General features: G+C 49.4%; 1 protein-coding gene across 1 annotated transcript in view; it reads right to left on the reverse strand.

Moving 5' to 3' along the window:
* The window catches only part of TG (thyroglobulin), a gene marked incomplete at its 5' end in the record, with an annotated part of 218933 nt that overhangs the window by 89354 nt on the left and 110664 nt on the right, over window positions 1–18915 (reverse strand). Inside the window, 6 exons of the mRNA XM_081071189.1 lie at window positions 444–646; window positions 7862–8021; window positions 10574–10667; window positions 12231–12450; window positions 16607–16771; window positions 18770–18904. Of these exons, the coding sequence (XP_080927315.1) occupies window positions 444–646; window positions 7862–8021; window positions 10574–10667; window positions 12231–12450; window positions 16607–16771; window positions 18770–18904 (977 nt within the window). The remainder of the gene's footprint in view (window positions 1–443; window positions 647–7861; window positions 8022–10573; window positions 10668–12230; window positions 12451–16606; window positions 16772–18769; window positions 18905–18915) is intronic.

The raw sequence follows: 18915 nt of genomic DNA on the forward strand, positions 1-18915 counted from the left end.
GAATTAGATGAAAGTTCCCTCAGTTCTCTTTCTCTCCTGATTTGGATGATACTGCTGAATATAGTTAGCATCGTATTGGCTAAACTGTACCCTCATCATTAACTTTTCTTCCATCAGAAACTTCTTACCCTACATGCCATCCCTGTGGTTGTCTACAAACAAGGGAGGTAACTGAGAGTTCAGACCGTGACACCCTAGCGAAGTGCCCCCAGAAAATAGAATACTCCCCCATCTGGAATCATCAGCACTTTGGATAGGAGTAGACAACCATCAGGGAAGCCCTCAGCACCCTGGTGCACATCAGATGGCCATGAGCAGGACACCCACTCATAGCAAAGGATAAGGGAAACTGAGTGATGGAAGCCAACTGGCCCCAAGAAGCCGGAAAGACCCTCTGGCCTGGGAGCATCTGCAGAGAGGCTGAAGGCAGATGGGCAACTCACCATCAGCACGGCTCTCCGGAAGAGTCTGGAGTCGGCAGCCTTGCTGGTCAGAAGGTGGATGCCGGCCACATCCGCTCCACCGCGGTCAGCTGCCAGGGCCACTCGCCGAGGGTCCCCACCAAACACTCCGATGTAGGTCTGTACCCAGGTCAGAGCCGCCACCTGGTCCAGCAGCCCCCAGTTGCCACTCACCTCGCTGGTCCCTTCAGAAAGAGGAAAACCTTTTACCTTTTGTGATTTTGCACCTGGAATCTCATCATCCCCGTGCTGTTGAGGCCAGGCCCTCAGCGCCTCCTGTCCACACAGGTTGGGACTGTGGTTCCAAATACAGTGTGGCCAGTGGGAAAAGCATGGACGCTGGTATCAGGGTCAGGCAAAAGTGAAAGAGTCCGTCCTTTCACCTTTGCTATCTAGGAGACCTTGGACATGTCACTTCACCTCTCTGGACCACAACTTAATCATCCTAGATGAGGCATTTGTTGGGCAGCTGCTCGGATTGAGGCAATGCATGTCCAGGCCAGCCCCTGACTTGGCACGTGAGCAGGGAGGAGATGAGCCGCCTGCCCCACGTCTTCACCTGCTGCTGGTGGCTCTCTGTGCTCTTTGTCCCCAACGACGGCCAGGCCTGGCGAGGCGAGGCTCGCTGTCCTCCCCACTGCCCTATTTTCCGCGACCCTCAGTGGCATTCAGCTGTGTTGATGGCTCTTTCCTTTTTACAAAGAATCTAGTAAATATTTATTGAAAGCTCAGCACTATTTTTAATGGAATGATTTGACACATACACACACAAAAGGAATAGCAAAAACATGGCCTTGGCGTTTGGGACACTATATGCCATGGCCTTCTGGCCGTCCTCTGAATTCAAAGTATCGTCCTTGTCAATCGATGCCTCTCCACACCCCGAAACTCCAGGCCTGTTCTAGTTTGAGTTGCTCACACCTGCTTTGCTCTAGAGACCTTATGCCCTCTCGTGCCACCTACACGTTGGTGACTCCCCTGAGTGTGTCAGCACCCAGAGCACCTCCCAGCTCCAGACCCCTCACATTTCCCCAGGAGGATACCCCAGTCATGTCAAGTGCATTCAGGTGTAAGGGGATTGAGTCTAAGCTTCCTGAACGCCCCAGACAACGCATTTCCAGTACCTTGTCTTTTCCTCCCATCGCAGGGCCACCCACCCATGCAGCCGCTGCACAACCTTGCAGGTCTCCCTGACACCTCCGTCTGCTGTACCCCGTGCCTTCCCCAGATGCTCCGGGCTCTCCGTCTCTGCTGACTTCTGCCGTCATGTCCCCATTGTTTCCCATTGCCACTGGCCTCCTGGACCCTCATTTGTCCCTGCAGGAATTCTCTGGGCCACATCCAGAGTGGTCTTGAAACTTAACTTTTGGATCAGCTCTCTAACACACGCACACACACACACACACACACACCCTGCCCCGTCCTAGCTAAAATCTCCCATCTCATCTCATTTTCCTTAGGACATTCTCTTGGCTCTTCTGGTGTATTCGAGGCCCCGTAGGACTAGGTATCTGTGTCTCTGGCTGCATCTCCCTTTGTCTCAAACCTGTGCTTGTGCAGAAGCGCCCAAGGTGTCCCTCCCAACAGTTGCTCATACACACCAGGCCATCCTGTCCCAGCGCCCCCCACCCCATGCCCAGCACAGGTGCCTTCCTCTGCCCAGAGTCCTTGCCCTCCCCCGGCGTTCCCCATCGCCCCCGCACCCAGCCATCCTTCCAGTCTTAGCTACACCATCAATTCACAGGCAGCCCTCCGGGGAAGGAAGGGTCCGCTTTCAGGGTATTTGTCACCTTTAGTTTCTCTTAGGTTGAGCCCCTCATTAAAACCAGTGGCACAGACTAGGTCCTCAGCAAATGTTAGCTGAATGAAGGACCGTAGTTGTGATGAATACGATTCAGTATCTTGCAGGAAAGTACCAACAAGCCCCCTGTTCCCAAACAGAAAAGCCTTACGTCTCAGTTCCCCAGCCCAGTGTCACAGAGCCCACAGAACACCAGCTCAGAGGACAGAGCAATACTGACTCCTCTTCCAGCTGGGGAGACTGTCAGAACTTCTCCAAATGCATTTCGTGTTCTGGGGTTGGTGAAAACATTGGCACCGCCCTCGCTGTGGAATTTTCTGGACTGGGTGTACATCCATCTGTTAGGACAAACGCATTTGTTTCCAAGGCCTCAGGAAGGGCAGGAAAGCAGGGCGCCAACTGAGAGTAGGACCCACTCCTGCAAGTCTGGGAGGTGACCTCGTGGTCTGCATTTCCAGTGACAGTGACAGTCGGGTGTGAGGGGGTGCGGAGGACGGTCCCTGACTCTCACTTCCCATATATCAGCTTCCCACGTACGTGAGAAGGGCCAATGCTGACATTCTGGGGTCTACAGTCCCCTAGGCGGCCAGAAGGATGGGGACATTCAAGAGGCCATTCGTGAGACACGTGTGAATTGGGCCTGATCGGGCTCTGAGCAGAGCGAGACAGACGTGATCCTGACATGATTCTGACCCTCAGGACACACAGCCTCGGCGACAGGCCCCAGTTGGTCTGAGAGAGTCTAGTCCAACCTTTTCCTCTCCTGGAGAGGAAACAGAGGCTTCAGAGGAAAAATGTGTTTAGGTGCAAGAAGCAAACTTGAGGTAAACCTGGGACTTAAACCCCAACGCAGACTCAGAACTGTTGGTCCTAAACTTCTGTCCGATTCAAGAAACATTTGCTAAAAAATCTGTGATGTGCAAGGCATTGGGTTACTTTCATTAAAAAACCAAAGTGCTGTATTTACGGAACTTTCTCTGCCGCAAAGCCTGCATGACTCCCTCATTCCCACTGCAGCGAGTCTAAACTTCTTCCTGGCTTCTCAGACTCTAAGACTGACATCAGCCTAGCGAGGCAGTCTGCGTTCCCTGGGCTCCTCAATGCTGACCTTCACCCAGACATCAAGGTCCGCCCCCCATGTCCACATTCATTCCCCTGCAGTCTGGCGGTGGCTGAGCCCCGATTCTCCTTGTCCCCGGGGCCCTGCGCAGGCCCTACCTGGCTCAGCCCCGCCACAAACACAAGCTGTGAGGTGCTGCTGGGGATGTGAAACTGGAGAGGCTGCTCTCCGCGGGCTAGGCGCCTACGGTCCAGTAGGGAGATGGGTGTGAATAGAAGATGTCAGGATAACGTGATGACAGTGCTCCCCATCTGCCTAATCCACCCTGACCTGCCCCTCCACTGCCAGGCTCCTGCGCCTCGGGGCAGAACCACCCCAGCAAACATCCGCTGGCTCCCTCATTATCTAACTGGCCCTCTAACGCTCCTTAGCACAGATCTGGGCTCACGGTGGGTCCCACGCCAGTCCTGTTGATGGCCATTGATGGAAGGCAGCATGGTGAGCTGGCCGAGTACACAGGCTATGGAGCCAGATAAGTGGGGTAATTCCCTGGCTCCACCACCTCGGAGCCCTGTGGGGCCCAGGATCAGTTACTTAATGGGACTTGCTTTTCCCCCTGCAAAATGGGTTTGTTATGATAAGTAAATTAGTTAATATCTATAAATGAAACAGAACAGTGCCTGGCATAAAAGTCTACAGAAGTTATTTGGTTCTTCTCCAATAAAATGGGTCTAGGTCCCAGTGGTATCTCAGAGATGCCCTCTGCAGGGCCTGCCTCGTCTTTGGGGCAGAAATTGCACCTGTGATGGGTCACCCACTGGAGTGTGCCTCTGTCCTGTTCCTCTGTCAGAGAGGGTGGCAGGCCCTCCCTGGAGACCTCCGAGTGCCCCAGGGACAATGAGGTGATGGAAATGGTACCGTGCCTTCCGTCTGGCTCCCTGGCCCAAGCACCCTGCAGGAGGCCTGCAGGCCACGGTTGGCCCGCTCTTCCTGACCCTGCACACCACCACCCCCAGTTTCCCTTGCTGCACTGCTTTGCCAGAGACGAGGGCAATCATTGTGCCCCCTTCTCCCCATATTCACTGCCAAGCCCCTCACTTCCTTTCCGACGGCTCAGTTCATCAGGAACCACGGCTCCCTTTAAGTACCACTGGGTTTGGCCTGCCTGGCGTGGCAGAGAAGGCACGTTTGTGGGCCTCAGAACTGGCGCAAGCTTCTGCTCTCATCTTTCTCCCACCCCTTTTGAAATGAGAGCCTGGAGCTCTCAAGGGGGCATTTTTGCTCTGGGCCTTCCAGCAGATTCTGCGCCCAGTGAGATGATGTACGTGGGGTAGCTCCTCGGGCTGACTCAGTAAATGCCAGCTGCTACTGCTGTTGCTGAAGTTCAGAGGCAGCTGTGTGCCAGCCACCGGCCAGACACAGGGCCAGACAAGACCACAAAGTGCCCTGACATGACAGAGGCCCTGTCCAGGGACAGAAAGGGGCCTTCACCCCGCGAGCCCCTGCTCAGAGCCAGGCAAGGGTCCAAGGGTTTGCCTCTCACTCTTTCTCTCGTGTCGTCTGCCCCTAAGTCCTAGCATCCTTTGAGAGATGGGCAGCCTGTGATGGGATGTGGAGGGAAGGAATTGCGATGGAGCTGCTCTTGGAGACTGTGTTGCCTGGTGCACAGCCAGAGAGCCGTGCAGGGCCCCCGGCCGAGGCTGGCATGCGAAGCAGCCCAGCTTTTTCCAGACCTGGGTTCCCAACGGCAGTTCCCAGCTATTTAACACGGAAAAGGGGAGGGGCGGGTAGGTGGCACATGGAGAAATTTTAGGCTAGTGAGCCTGGTCTGTGTGATACCCTACGGATAGACATGGGTCACTATTCATTTGTCAAAACCCATAATGCGTACGACACAAAGAGTGAGTCCTCGTGTCAGCCCTGGACTTGAGTGAACAGCAGTGTAGCCACAGTGGCTCATCGGTTGTAACAAATGTGCCCTATCAATGTGCAATGGTGATAATAAATAGGGGAAACCGAGGCAGGGGACGAAGGCATGTATGGGAGCGCTCTGTACTTTCTGCTCAATTTTTCTGTGAACATAGAACTGCTCTAAATAATAAAAGCTCATATATATGAAATTATATATATGTATGTATGTATTTTTATAAAAACATTTTTAAGAAATACATATATATATATTTTCTTTTTAATGGAAAAGGGAATGGTGTCCAGTGTCGTAAATGTACTGGGGGGCTCGCTGAGTCTCACGCCTGCTCCTTCCTCCTTCCTGAGCGCTCCCTGAGGCTGGGAGTGCCTGCGCCCTCTGCACAGTAGCTGCTCATCCCTCGAGCTTTGTCCTCGAGTGTGTGTGGCAGGCAGGAGACGGGCTGTCTGTACTTAGGAAGCCCGTGTTTGCACCACAGTGCTGCTGCTCTTTTGTCGCCCGCTGAGACATTCTCTGTGTCTCAGTGCCTTGATTAGTTGAGCACTTCTCTATCTGGGCCGAACAGCAGGGAGGCACAATGCAAGAAACATGGAAGCTCAGGAATGTGGGATACTCTAGAAGGTCTAGCAGATAATGCACAGAAAAACTGCCTGTGGTGAAATGAATGCCACAGACTGATCCTGCTCTGTACACAGGAGAATCAGAATGCAAAGGGGGCTTCCAGAGCTGGGACAGAGCAAGCTAAGACATATTTCCTCTTACTGTTTGACCACCAGGGTGTATCGCCCAGCATGCCACTCCAAACAGTGGGGCATGAAGTTCCTTAACCTCTCTGGGCGGCATGGTTTCACCTGTGAAATGGCCCCACAACGCTGGCCTTGCAGAGCTGCCAAGAGAATGAAATGAGGTCATCTAGGTGAAAAGTGATAAAGAGAGCTGCTTGGTAAGTGTAATATTCCTTCTCTCTTACTATCTTACTGATAGTTTCGTTTTAAGCACAATGAACAGGTAGTGTTTCAATTCAGGAATGAAAGAGGGTGAGTGTTCTGGAAGTTTCCTTTGCCTCCCCCGTCGGTGCCCTGCCGGCAGCAGAAATGAGTTTGCCTTCCCAGAATCATACAAATTCTCAGTAAGATTACAGTCCATGAAATCATAATCCTCCACCCGCTCAGGGACAGATGACATATGGAAATTCGCTCTCTTCTGTCTGGAATGCTCTAAGCCAAGAAGTCAGCCACGTCTGTGAAAAGCTCCCCTGACTGCGGTTCAACAGGATGACGTCGGAATTTTACCACCTCTTTAGAGAAAGGAGCTACTGACTTAAAAACCATTATTAGTTGGGCATTTGAAGAGGAAAGGAAACCCAGGTGAAGCGTTCTTAGTGTTTTAGCAGCTGACCCTACTCTCTTAAAGGAAATCTGAAGTCTGGTTGTCATCCACAGCTCCCACATTGGCGTCTGGTCTCCTTCTGTCTTAACTTGCTGCCCATTTCGCATTTGTCGTGCAGGCCCAGAAACTTCTCTATGGCACTCAAGGCCTCCTGCCAAGTTGTCCATCAGCCCTCATTCCCCAGCATGCCTGGCTTTCATGCTGGACAGCCATCCCACTCACCCACATGCTAGTCAAGTTCCTCATTCCGGTCACGCTACCTTCCTTTCACCTGCCCAACCGTGCTTAGCAGGTAAGACATTCCAGGCCTTAAATGAGATCCTTGGAAAAGAGACAACGCTCTGTACCCATTCTTGAGGACTCATAAAGCCTTCACCGGCTCTAAAGCCCCTTTCCCATGCAGTACCTCACTTGAGCCTCATAGTAATTTTGGAAGTTGTACAATTATTCTCATTTTACAGAGGAGAAAACTGAGACTCAAAGAAAGAAAGGGTTTTGTCCAAAGTCACAGAGACAATGAATGGTTCCTCAAATTCCCAGACCAGCATGTCTGCCCTCTGCCACAGCTGCCTGACAACTACCCTAATCCTGGTGGGGGCTGTGGATGGAGGGGAAGATGTGGGAGGAAGATGGTGGGATTGGCCCAAGCTTCAGTTCTGCTCTGGGGGTGGGGGAAAGGCAGAGGGCATCACCAGGGGGATAACTGGGTCTGTGACTGGAAGGAACAGGCCAGTGTTCACAAGGGCAACCAGAATGAAAGGGAAAGCACATAACTGATGCAGTCCTCCCTCCCAGGCAGATGGCTGCCCTGTGGACCCAAGAGCCATCATCTGCTCCTTAGAGTTCTCCGGGGCAAGTCAACCCAGTGCTGAGTCCTGGCTCTGCTCTTTCCTGACCTTGTGACCTTGAACAAGTGTCAAACTTCCTGGGGCGTCAACACACACGAACACACACACGTATGTCACAAGATAAGACATGGAACGTCCTTGGGACAGCTTCAGACACATAGTGAGTTTAATCCAAGGCAAATACTGTCTGGCCTAGGGGTGTCAGCATCATTGGAGCGTCTCATGAGCTTGTGGGACGTTCCACTGAGGGCTCAGCTGGGCTGGAGGAGGGCCGGGGGCCACGAGAGGATGGGATTCCAGGAAGAAGGGGCTGGTCACGCACAGAGCGAGCCTTCACTCAGGGGTCAGCAGTCCCCACAAACACCAGCAACTCACCAGAACTCAGGAAGCCAAAGATGCCCACTCGGTAGCCAGCGGTTACCACGATGAGGTCGCCGAGAGCAGCCAGGAAGGAGCCGTCCAAGGCCAGGCGCCCTTCGCGCCCCCCGGCCTCCCTGCTGTTGTGGAAGAATACCAGCACAGATGCATTGGGAGCCTGTGGGGATTGGAGAAATGCGGGTGCTATAGGTTGGCCCATTCTCACCCCCAGAGGTTGGTGAGGGCCCCTTCCCCACATAGGTGCCCGACTCGGAGCCTACACTTGACTCTTCCTGTCAGCTCTGCTCTGCAGGCACACGTGGCCCCATGTCGGGGGCCGAACTGTGTTCCCCCAAAGTTCACAGGATGAAGCCCCAACCCCTAGACCTACACACACACACAGAAGGTGCCGAAAAAATGTATACACACTTTAAGGAAGGAAAAAGCTGTGTTAAAATTACACTGATGGGAACCACTTTGAGCACCTCTTGTAATTGCAGAAGTCAAACGTGACTTGTATTCCTCTTTTGTTATTGGTATATATTATTTCAATTTTAATACATATATATGTAATGTATATGTATTTAATATATATGCATACCTTTTTGGGACGTGTGTGTGTGTGTATGTGTGTGTATGTGTATATTTTTGGTACCATATATATATATATATATATATATATATATATACATATATATATATATACACACATATATATATACATATACATATACATACACACACACACACACACACACACACACACACACACACATATATATACACACACACACACAGAGGGTGCCAAAAAAAGTATACACATTTTAAAAAAGGAAAAAACTACCTTAAAATTGTACTACTCAATATATAGCGATAACAAAAGATGACTACAAGTCCCATTTGACTTCTGCAATGACAAGAGGTGCTCAAAGTGGTTCCCATCAGCGTCCAGACACTTCTGATTGCAGCGAACTACTGCTTGAACAACGTTGACCAAAGTGCCCACTTGTATACATTTTTTGGCACCCCAGTATATATATATAAATATACATATATATTTATTTACCTTCCTCCTAGAGTGTATGTGAAAACCAGTGAAACCAGATATAAAAGTGCTCTATAAACAGTACTGTCACAAACTTCTTGCTCTCACTGTAGCAGAAGTATACGCTCACTGGTCACCACTTACTGGACCTAGCCAAGAACTCGGGGACCCTCCTGACCAAGTCTCCAGTAATCACTCCCTAGCTGAGTGACCTTAGGCAGGTCACCTAACCTCTCCGAACCTTGGCCTTTTCATTTGAAAAATGGGAATAACACCTCTTATTAGTACTGTGAAGATCAAAAGTTTGCCTCTCATTGCGTCATTCGTATGTGTCAGAGATCCATTGATCAATTAGTACATATACATGGTTTTATTTAATTCTCTCAAAAACTTTATAAGGCAGAAACTTCATCTCCCCGTTTTCAGATGAGGTAACTGGGGGATACCAAATGTGAGTTACTTTCTCTAGGCCAGTGAGGAAGTAGTAAGTGGTAGGCTGGTTTGGAGCCAGAATTGAGTTCAGCACCCACAAATACGGTACGTCCAGCACTGGGCAGCGTGGAACTCTGTCACCTCCCTCACTCTGGGCTCCATTACTTTAACTAATGCAGCTCAAGAGAACTTTCATGGTTTTGGTGGCCTTATCACAAAGCTCTCAGATCAGCCAGCTGTGATCAGACCTCCAAAGTGCCGCTGAAGCTCACTGTTAGTAGGCTATGGGACCAGGAAGCGGGGACAGCGTCACATGTACCACGAGATCTGTCAACACTGGGCTGGCGTCACCAGAAACTCATGTTTCCTAAAGCTCATCAGTTACTTTTTCTTTCGTGGACTCTGACTTCCCCGCAAACAGGAAATTCAAACACTCAGTATCAGGACCATAGCTGCTACCAGGCAGATGCAGGCTTCAAACCCGGGCATAACCAGTCAGGGTCAAAGCCCTAAACCCCAAACTCCAGAACGGCCTCAAACAAAAGTCCACATGGAAGGCTCCAGTGAAATGGCCCCAAGGGGTCACTGCCAAGGTCTTCCAAGGGGTGGGCATTTCCTCGTTTGCACACTCTTTTGAATCCGGGCTCCCCTTCCCCAACCTGTGGCCCTCAAGAGAGCCCGCACCTTGGATTGTTGGCCCTCCCCTACCCGCATGGCTCGCACCCTCCCTCCACCCTCCCTCCACCCCACCCCTGCTCAACAGGCACGTCCTGACCACCACTTAGCACCTCTTATCACTTTGTGCTTCCTCCCCTGCTATATTTTTTGTCAATATCTTTTGTTTGCTGTTAACTATTTAATATTCAGTTGTTTATCTGTTTCTTTCTGCCTCTCTCACTAAAGTATAACCCCCCCCCCAGAGCAGGGCTTATTTTGTTCACAGCTGTGACCCACCTAGAAGAGTCCCCAGCCATCACAGGCTCCGTATGAATATTTCCTAGAGAACTGGATGGGGTCACCGTGCACTGTCCCCCATGTGGGAAGCGCGAGGGTATGGGCAGATCAGATGGGGCTGTGTAGGACGGGGAGGACCTTAGCTTGCTCTCAGCCACTCACTCAGGCCTTCACTAGGCAACAACGAGCTAGCACGCTGCTCGGGGAGCATAACCTGAGTGGGGGTGAGTGAACGTGCTCACAGCTGTGGGGACAGGGGCTGCTAATGGGGCAGACACAGCAAGGGCTTCAGAACTCACCAGACTCTGAGGAACAAACACGTTGAGATACAAGCAATCCTCACTGACGCCAGGATTGGTGGGCGTGCTGATGCCTGGCTGCCAGCAGCTGGCCCTGCAGATACGGACTGACTCAGGGGACACAACCAAGGGCACATGCCCCATGTCCCCTCCCAGTCCACCAGCAGAGGCCAAACCCAGCCCCCATCCAAGGGCCTGGTGGCCCAGCAGCTCTGGGAAGTTAGGCACCTTCAGGAACGGGCAGCTGGGGGTGGCAAGTGAAGGGAGCCCATCACTGTCCCTGCCTTGGGCCCCAGGAACAAGGCACCAACCCGGAGAGAAGGGACCAAGATAGAGAAGCGACCGGGATGCCACTTGGGACCTTGGCCCTTCTCTGCTCCAAGTGTGCAGACCTGTCACTGGATGAGGTGTCCAGTCTGCTTTCTACATCAGTCCCAAGTCCGAGTGTGACAGCTTGAGCATCTCCTGGCCTAAGAGCTGACACCACGTCTGGGACACACCTAATGGCAGCATGATGGCAATCCACCCAAAAGGTGACTCTACACATCACCCAAGCCTCATTGGCACTGGGCTCTCCAATGATCATGAACCAAGCTCTCCAGCAACTGTCCACTCAAAAGCCTATGTAAGTCAATGACCCCACCTGCCAGGTGGGTATGTCCCAGCTCGAATTAGTGAGCGTCTGTTCCTTTTGTTTCCCAGTGGTGGAGTCTCATCCATGGTGTTCTGCATTTTCCTGCCACTGCCTGACTTGAAGCCTGGGCCTGTGGGCTGCCCAGGAGCTGGTCACAGATGGCAAGGGACAGGGAGGTGGCAGCTGCCTTGTGAAAGAGCTATGGCTGCGTGTTGGGAGGGCAAATGCAGGTGGGGAGGAGGAGACAGGAGAATGGCTGCTGTTTCTTTGGGCGCTCTGACCATGATTGAGTTAGAAAAATCACAAAATCTTCTCTAACTTGTCAACTACTAAAATGGTGTGTATGCATGGGAGGGAGTGGGTGAAATTGGAGAGTTGATGAGGGAGGAAGATCAGATATGAATTTTTTTTCCTTTTTTTCTGTTTTTTTTTTTTTTTTTGCTTCTTTTTTGAAAATTCATTCTAATATTGTCCCTAATAGTAAAAAAAACAAAATAAAACAAAACAAAACAAAAAAACCCAAACAACGAAAAAAAAAATCTCATCTCAATTTCTTTTTTCATCATGTGTTTCTTTCATACATATTTCTTTCCCTGCTGTATTTCTTAGCACCATTGAAATCAGACATGGCCAGGAGGAGCAAGTGACATATGCTCACCACCTGCAGGCATGACCCACAAAACCCACCCCTGTGGCCTCTTCCACAACCTCTCTTTCCTGGATGCAACAGCAGGAAGGTTCCTGCTGAAGAAGGCAGAGCTTCCATCAGCCTGGGTCCCTGAATCACCGTATGGAGCAAAGCACACTGGCCCCTCCATCACCAAATGAGCTTTATAGGAGCAAGATAATATAAGTCACTGATAGCTGGGGGGTTATGTATTAGAGCAGGAAATGCCACCTTAACTAATACACCCTCTCACCCCCCTACCCTCACCCCCGGCTCCACTCAAACTAGAACGCACCACTCTGCCCTCATTAGAACGGGAGAGGAATTCACCGAGGTGTGTTGCACTCGAGCCTTACCGTGGCTTGGTGGCATCCCAGGACCCTGTCCAGTTCAAGAGCCCCGGTGCCCAGAAGCGGCTCTCTGCCAGGGGTGGGGCAGCATACGGCACTCCCAGGAACTGGTCCACTTGCTTCCATGAAGTGCCCACCTGGATGGCCTGGGACGTACCCAGCAGCAGGCCGTGGCCGGGGATGGTCACAGAAGGTGCAGATGTCCCAAAACTGAGCAGAGGATTATCTGTTGGGAGGGCAATGTGGGGGAGAAGGGGGCGAGAGAGCCGTGGGTGCTCTATTCTCCAGAATCGGTGGGAATACGCTTTAAGAAACAAAACACTGCTTTTTGCTTTTTGCACTTTATAAAATGTTGGACCCTAATATCTTACATCTTGTCAGGTTAATTTTCAATGTGAAAATAATAATAACAATTGTAGCAAAGACAGCTGACCTTTCCTAGGCACTGACTATGCCGAGTGTAGCTCTAATCCCTTCTCTCATGACTGTCATTGCATTAAGAGACACTCCTAGGAACACAATCCCTTACTCAGGACCCTGGGCCAGATGTGGGCCGCCATTCAGAATTCTTTGGATTTTAAGATTTTAAGGACACAAACATGCAATGTGCAATCTTCCAGGGAGATGGGAAACACAACTTCCTCATCAAACACATCCAGTATTTCTCTGATAAAATGCACGGAGGGCTCCTAAGAGGGATGAATAAAGAATATAATTTCTTCATTCATTCCAGGTCAGATTTTGCCATTAAATGAGTTTGCCACACACTTACAAAAAAAAAAAAAAAATCTGACTTAGAACTTTGGATTTCAGAATTACAACTAAGGAACTGGTGAGGAAACAGGTGCAGGGTCCCAGGGTGGGTAGCTGCCACGACGGCAAGGTGATATAGGATTCAAAGCCCACCTTTCTAAACCTCAACTCTGACCATGCCTCATATACACAGGGTTGAGGGCCAGTTCAGGGCCCCTCTGTGGGCCTCTGCCCAGCCTACAAGGCCCCCCACTTCCTTTGTTCATGTCCAAGTGCCACCCGGCCCAGTAGGTCCAGGCTGGCGCTGCCACCATCACTGCTCTGTGCTCCCAGGCACCTTCCATCCCTTCCTTGTAGGGTTAATCATCAGACACAGGATCAGCCCCTCTGCAGCCCTATCTCATCTCTTCTGCTGCACTGTCTTTCATTCATTCATTGATTCAATACACTTTTGTTGGGCTCGGCTCAGTTTCAAATATCACTTTCAGGGACTTGAGAGAAGCCTGTGTTTGATTCCCCACCGGGCTTAGGGCCTTGCACAGAGCAAATACTGGTGAGGAGAGAGAGAGAGAGAGAGAGAGAGAGAGAGAGAGAGAGAGAGAGAGAGAGAGAGAGAGAGAGAGAGAGAGGAGAGTCTCTTATTAGCTCCAGCAGGTGTATTTGCTTCGCTCTGTTTCACTGTCAGTTGAATGAGAGAGAAAGCTTTCCTGTTTCCTCTGCAGCGACTTCTATTTAAAATACATATATGATGACTAAAGGGGAGCATGGGAGAGGAAGCGGACAGACAGACAGATGTTTACCCGTTCCTCAAGAGCTTGGCATAACGCAGTGGTTCCATTGGAGGTGATTTTGCCCCCAGGGGACATGTGACAGGTCTGGTGCCATATTGGGTTGTCACACGGGTTAGGGAGAGACGCTACTGGCACCTGGTAGGGTAGAGGCCAGGGGTGCTGCTGAGCTTCCCACAAGAGATCAGGTCAGCCCCCCAGGTAGGAATGAGCCAGGGCCCCAATGTCCATGGCTCCTGGGTTGAGAAACCCTGCTGTGATGTGTGTTCATGACCTCCACGCCCCTGAGGGTCAGCATGGTGAGCAGGAACCCATGGGTGGTCCAGGGAGGCAGACCTGTGTTTTATGTGTTGGACCAGCTCATTGGGAAAACTTCATAATGTTTCGAACCCTCATTTTTCCCACCTTCAAAATAGGAGCAACAGTAGCCCCTACAACACAAAGATGGTAGGGATAAATAACATGATGGTTGGAATGTTCCAGGCTCAGGCCTGGCAAAAGGTAGTTGCTCCATATATACAGAGGGCGCCAAAAAAATGTCTACATGTTTTAAGAAAGGAAAACACTGTATTCAAATCCTAATACTCAATGTGTACCAATAACAAAAGATGAATACAAGTCATGTGTATACATTCTTTTTGGCACCCCTGGTATATGAAAGAAAGAAAAGAGAAGAAAAGAGAAGAGAAGGAGAGGAGAGGAGAGGAGAGGAGAGGAGAGGAGAGGAGAGGAGAGGAGAGGAGAGGAGAGGAGAGGAGAGGAGAGGAAAGGAAAGGAAAGGAAAGGAAAGGAAAGGAAAGGAAAGGAAAGAAAGAAAAGAGGGAAGGAAGGAAGAAAGGGAGGAAGGAGGGAAACTGAATGCAATCTTCTCTGTTGCAAAAACATTGGCGAATGTGAGTGAGGCCTCAAAATGAAAGCTCACAATGGAAAGAAATCATTTCTGCTTTTTAATCTGACCTCAATTACAAATCAATGACTGATCTCACCCCCACAGTTCCTTCTCATAAGATTTCCTGTTTCAATTGTAAATCACCAGGTCTCAGGCAAGCAGGCAAGACAGTGACTACTAAAGCAGCAGAACCTTCCGTGGCCAGTTTCTTTTGCTCTGTAGCAAACAGCCACATTTTCATAAACGTGGCATCATCTGAAGGGGGGAGCAAAGGCAGAAAATATGAAAGCTAGGAATTTCGAGGGAATGCAGGCCTGCTTTCCCACAGACAGTGGCATTTAATCCTTCCTGCAGAGGCTGACCGATGAATCCCAGACTGAATGAGATCCAATATGGGAAAAATGTTAGACGTGCAGTTCCCCATTTTGAAATCTTTTGCAGAAATGTGAATTCTTTTCAGAATATCCACATATTAAGGCCATGTAGATTTTTCTTAGCTATTTAGGTTCATATATATATATATATATATATATATATATATATATATATATATATATATATACACATCCATAATTCTATAAGTGCCCTAGGTACAAACAAACAACGCCTAGGTAGATACATACAGGTGAGCATTGTCTGCTGGAGGTAAGAATTTTGCATGGAATTTGAGTCCCATAGAATTAATAGAGAAACAGTCTAATTTGTTTTCCAGAACTCAAACCTCAAAGTTAAGGACTACCATGTGGATTAGCTACACTGTGGGTGAAATACACTGTTGAAATCTCACTTGACTAAATAATAGAAATATCCAGATAGAAGACAAGACTTGAGATCCAGGGCCCAAGAGCTCAGCATACAGCAATCGAAGCACTCCCAGGCCCAGGTCCGTCTGAAGGCTGAGGTGCAGGAGGGGCAGAAGAGGAGGATATCAAGGGCTCAAGGCAGGGTGGGGCCAAATATGATACTAGCTGGGTTTATAAATAAAGTTTCATTGGCACACAGCCACACCCATGGATTTACATACTGCATTGCCTGTGGCTGCTTTCCTGCTACGATGGCAGAGCTGGGTAGTTATAACAGAGATGTGCGGCTGTAGAGCCTAAAATGTTTATTATCTAGCCCTTAACAGAGAAAGTTTACCGACCTCTTCTCTGAGAGATAAGCTGGCAGACATAGACAACATTTCTGAGAAGTTATTAATTCCATCTGATCAGCGTGTCTACTGGGGAAGGTGTGTCCCCCGGTCCCAGTTCCCATGTGTCCTATTATACAGATCTTACCTATTTCACTTAGTGATGGATTTATATGTGGCCCTCCCCTTACCTGCTGCATCCCTGGATCCCCAGCACCTAACACAGGTCTGACACATGATAGCACCTTCTGGAATGTTTTTAAACTAAACTGAGCCAGGAGCAGCTGCTCCCAGTAAAGGGACTGTGATTAGTCAGTGTGGCTTTGTAGGAAAGGGTCACACCTAGAGACAGGAGACCTGGCTCCAAATCCCTGTTCTATTATCACTAGCTGTGGGAAATCAGTCACTGAACTTCTCTGGGCCAGAATCTCCTGATGCCCAAGAAGGGATAAAACTCTGTCTGCCACCTCACAGGATTAGTGTGAGGACCAAATGAGATAAGATATGGGAGAGAACTTTCTAAACTACAAAACAGTAATAAAAAGGGGCTTATTTAATTATTTTACTAAGAAACTCAAAGGCCAAATGGCTTGTAACTCCAAGGAATAAATGAATAAAGGTGGCACAGAAGAGTTCTATGTGAGAAGTAGGGTTTTTAGTCCATCGCAGGTGAGTGCTACCTAGCCCAGGTTAAGCTTGGCCAACTTTCCCTTAAGAACTTCAAAAGCCACAGCCTACAAGTCACCACATGCTCAGACAGTCCTTCTTGGCCATACCCAGGCTCCTGGGAAGGGCCCCAAAATCACAGGGGTGGACTTACTCAGCTTCCGGTAGATAAGGGTGGCCTCTTCACGGAGCAGAAGTTGGCAGTTCTGGGCCTGCAGGCTATGTGTACAGATCTGGGTGTCAGGATAGAACACACATCTCACAGTCCCAGGTCGGGTCTGTAGAGCAGTGACAAGGCAGGCCTGGTGACGGGAACACTCTGTAGAGTAGAGGGAGAAGAGTGAGGCTTGGGTCTCAGAGGTGTCCAAGTCATGCATGACCTTAGTCAGGTGTCCAACTCAGGCATCCAATCATGTATCCGTGAATCCATGTATCCCTCCAGTTAGGCATTCATGCATCGACCCATCCATCCATCCATCCATCCATCCATCCATCCATCCATCCATCCATCATCCATCCATCCATCCATCCATCCATCCATCATCCATCCATCATCCATCCATCCATCCATCATCCATCCATCCATCCATCATCCATCCATCCATCCATCCATCCATCCATCCATCCATCCATCTATCCATCCATCATCCATCCATCCATCATCCATCCATCCATCCATCCATCCATCCATCATTTATCCATCCATCATCCATCCATCCATCCATCCATCCATCCATCCATCATCCATCCATCATCCATCCATCCATCCATCCATCATCCATCCATCCATCCATCCATCATCCATCCATCCATCATCCATCCATCCATCCATCATCCATCCATCCATCCATCCATCCATCCATCCATCCATCCATCATCCATCCATCATCCATCCATCCATCCATCCATCATCCATCCATCCATCCATCCATCCATCATCCATCCATCATCCATCCATCATTTATCCATCTATCCATCCATACATACATACATCCATCCATCCATCCATCCATCCATCCATCCATCCATCCATCCATCCATCCTTGCAATCACTCTCTTAATCACTTGAGCACCTACTATATATCCCGGGTACTTTTTTAGAGACTGGGAATAAAATGGTGGTCATGAGGGACCAACTCTCCCATCAATCTATTTTCCATATAACAGTAGGGTTTTTGGCTGATTATTTAATTCATAAATGTGCTCTTATCATTCCCCTGTTTAAAACACCTCCATGGCTCCCCACTGGCCTCGGGATTAAGCTATATCAGACAAGGCTTTCCTTGCCTTCTTCTGCAGCCTTATCTTTCCCCTGCTACTGTGTTTGCCTGAAAATAAGACCTAGCCAGACAATCAGTTCTAATGCGTCTTTTGGAGCAAAAAGTAATATAAGACCCAGTCCTATTTCACTATAAGACCAGGTATAATAAAATATAACATAATCTAATATTAGCTCTTATTTTAATTTTTCTCCAAAAGACGCGTTAGAGCTGATTGTCCGGCTGGGTCTTATTTTTGGGGAAACACGGTACCATCTAAGTACCTACCCTGTTCTACCAGGAGTTGTGTCATTTCCCATGTGCCAGGTCCTGCACCAGACAATTTAAATTATCCACGGCATTCATGGTTTTAGTCCTAAAAACAGTTTTGGAAATGGAGCCACTTCATTCATTTGTAAGCTGTGCCCTGCCTGGAGTCCTCATTTATGGCCCAGTCTCGGTGTTATGGCACCGCCTAGAGTTGTTCAGCACATAGCCTGTACATCTGTACATGGCGGCCCTGTCTTTAACATTTGCATATTGTTTTCCAACCTTGTAGGGGAGGAGATTCCTGGAATTTCACAATTGAAGGAGTGTGAATATTATCTAATTTCAGGCTCTTGCAGATATTAACATCTTTGTAGAATATTCCTGTCAAGTGGCCACCTGGTTTTTATTTAAATATCAGTGACCAGAAACCCTCTAAAGGAAGTATGCATTTGTGGACAGCTTTACCTATTAGAAAGTTTTTCATATTGCGCTGAAAAATGTCTCTTGAAATTGGAGTTTAATACATAGGTCTTAGCTTTGCCCCATATGCCTGGCCAGAATAAGTGTATTTCTTCCTCGCCGTGACGGCCCGCCTGTAATCTCAGGACAGCCATCCTGAGTTTCCATTCATCTCCTCTGTCTCAGACTAGCCCCTACATCCCTCCTCTGACCCTCCTCTGACCTGGTTCAATGTCACTCATTTTCTGAGGAGCGTATCCCCCTGGAGACTCCATGCCAAGCAACTCCACTATGTTGGGGTGGGGGGAGTGGGTGGAAACTGCCCTTACCCGACAGACAGAGGTCTCGGGCAGCCGAGAAGTCGCTGGTGGCAGCAGTGCTGACGTGAGCCACAGCGAAGGTCCTGATGGACGGGTCAACAATTATTGAAGAGAGGGCCAGGGACTGCCACGAGTCCAGAGTGACTAGGAGAGAA

The sequence above is a fragment of the Rhinolophus hipposideros genome (assembly GCF_964194185.1).
Source record: "Rhinolophus hipposideros genome assembly, chromosome: 13".
In the NCBI taxonomy this organism is placed as follows: Eukaryota; Metazoa; Chordata; class Mammalia; order Chiroptera; family Rhinolophidae; genus Rhinolophus; species Rhinolophus hipposideros.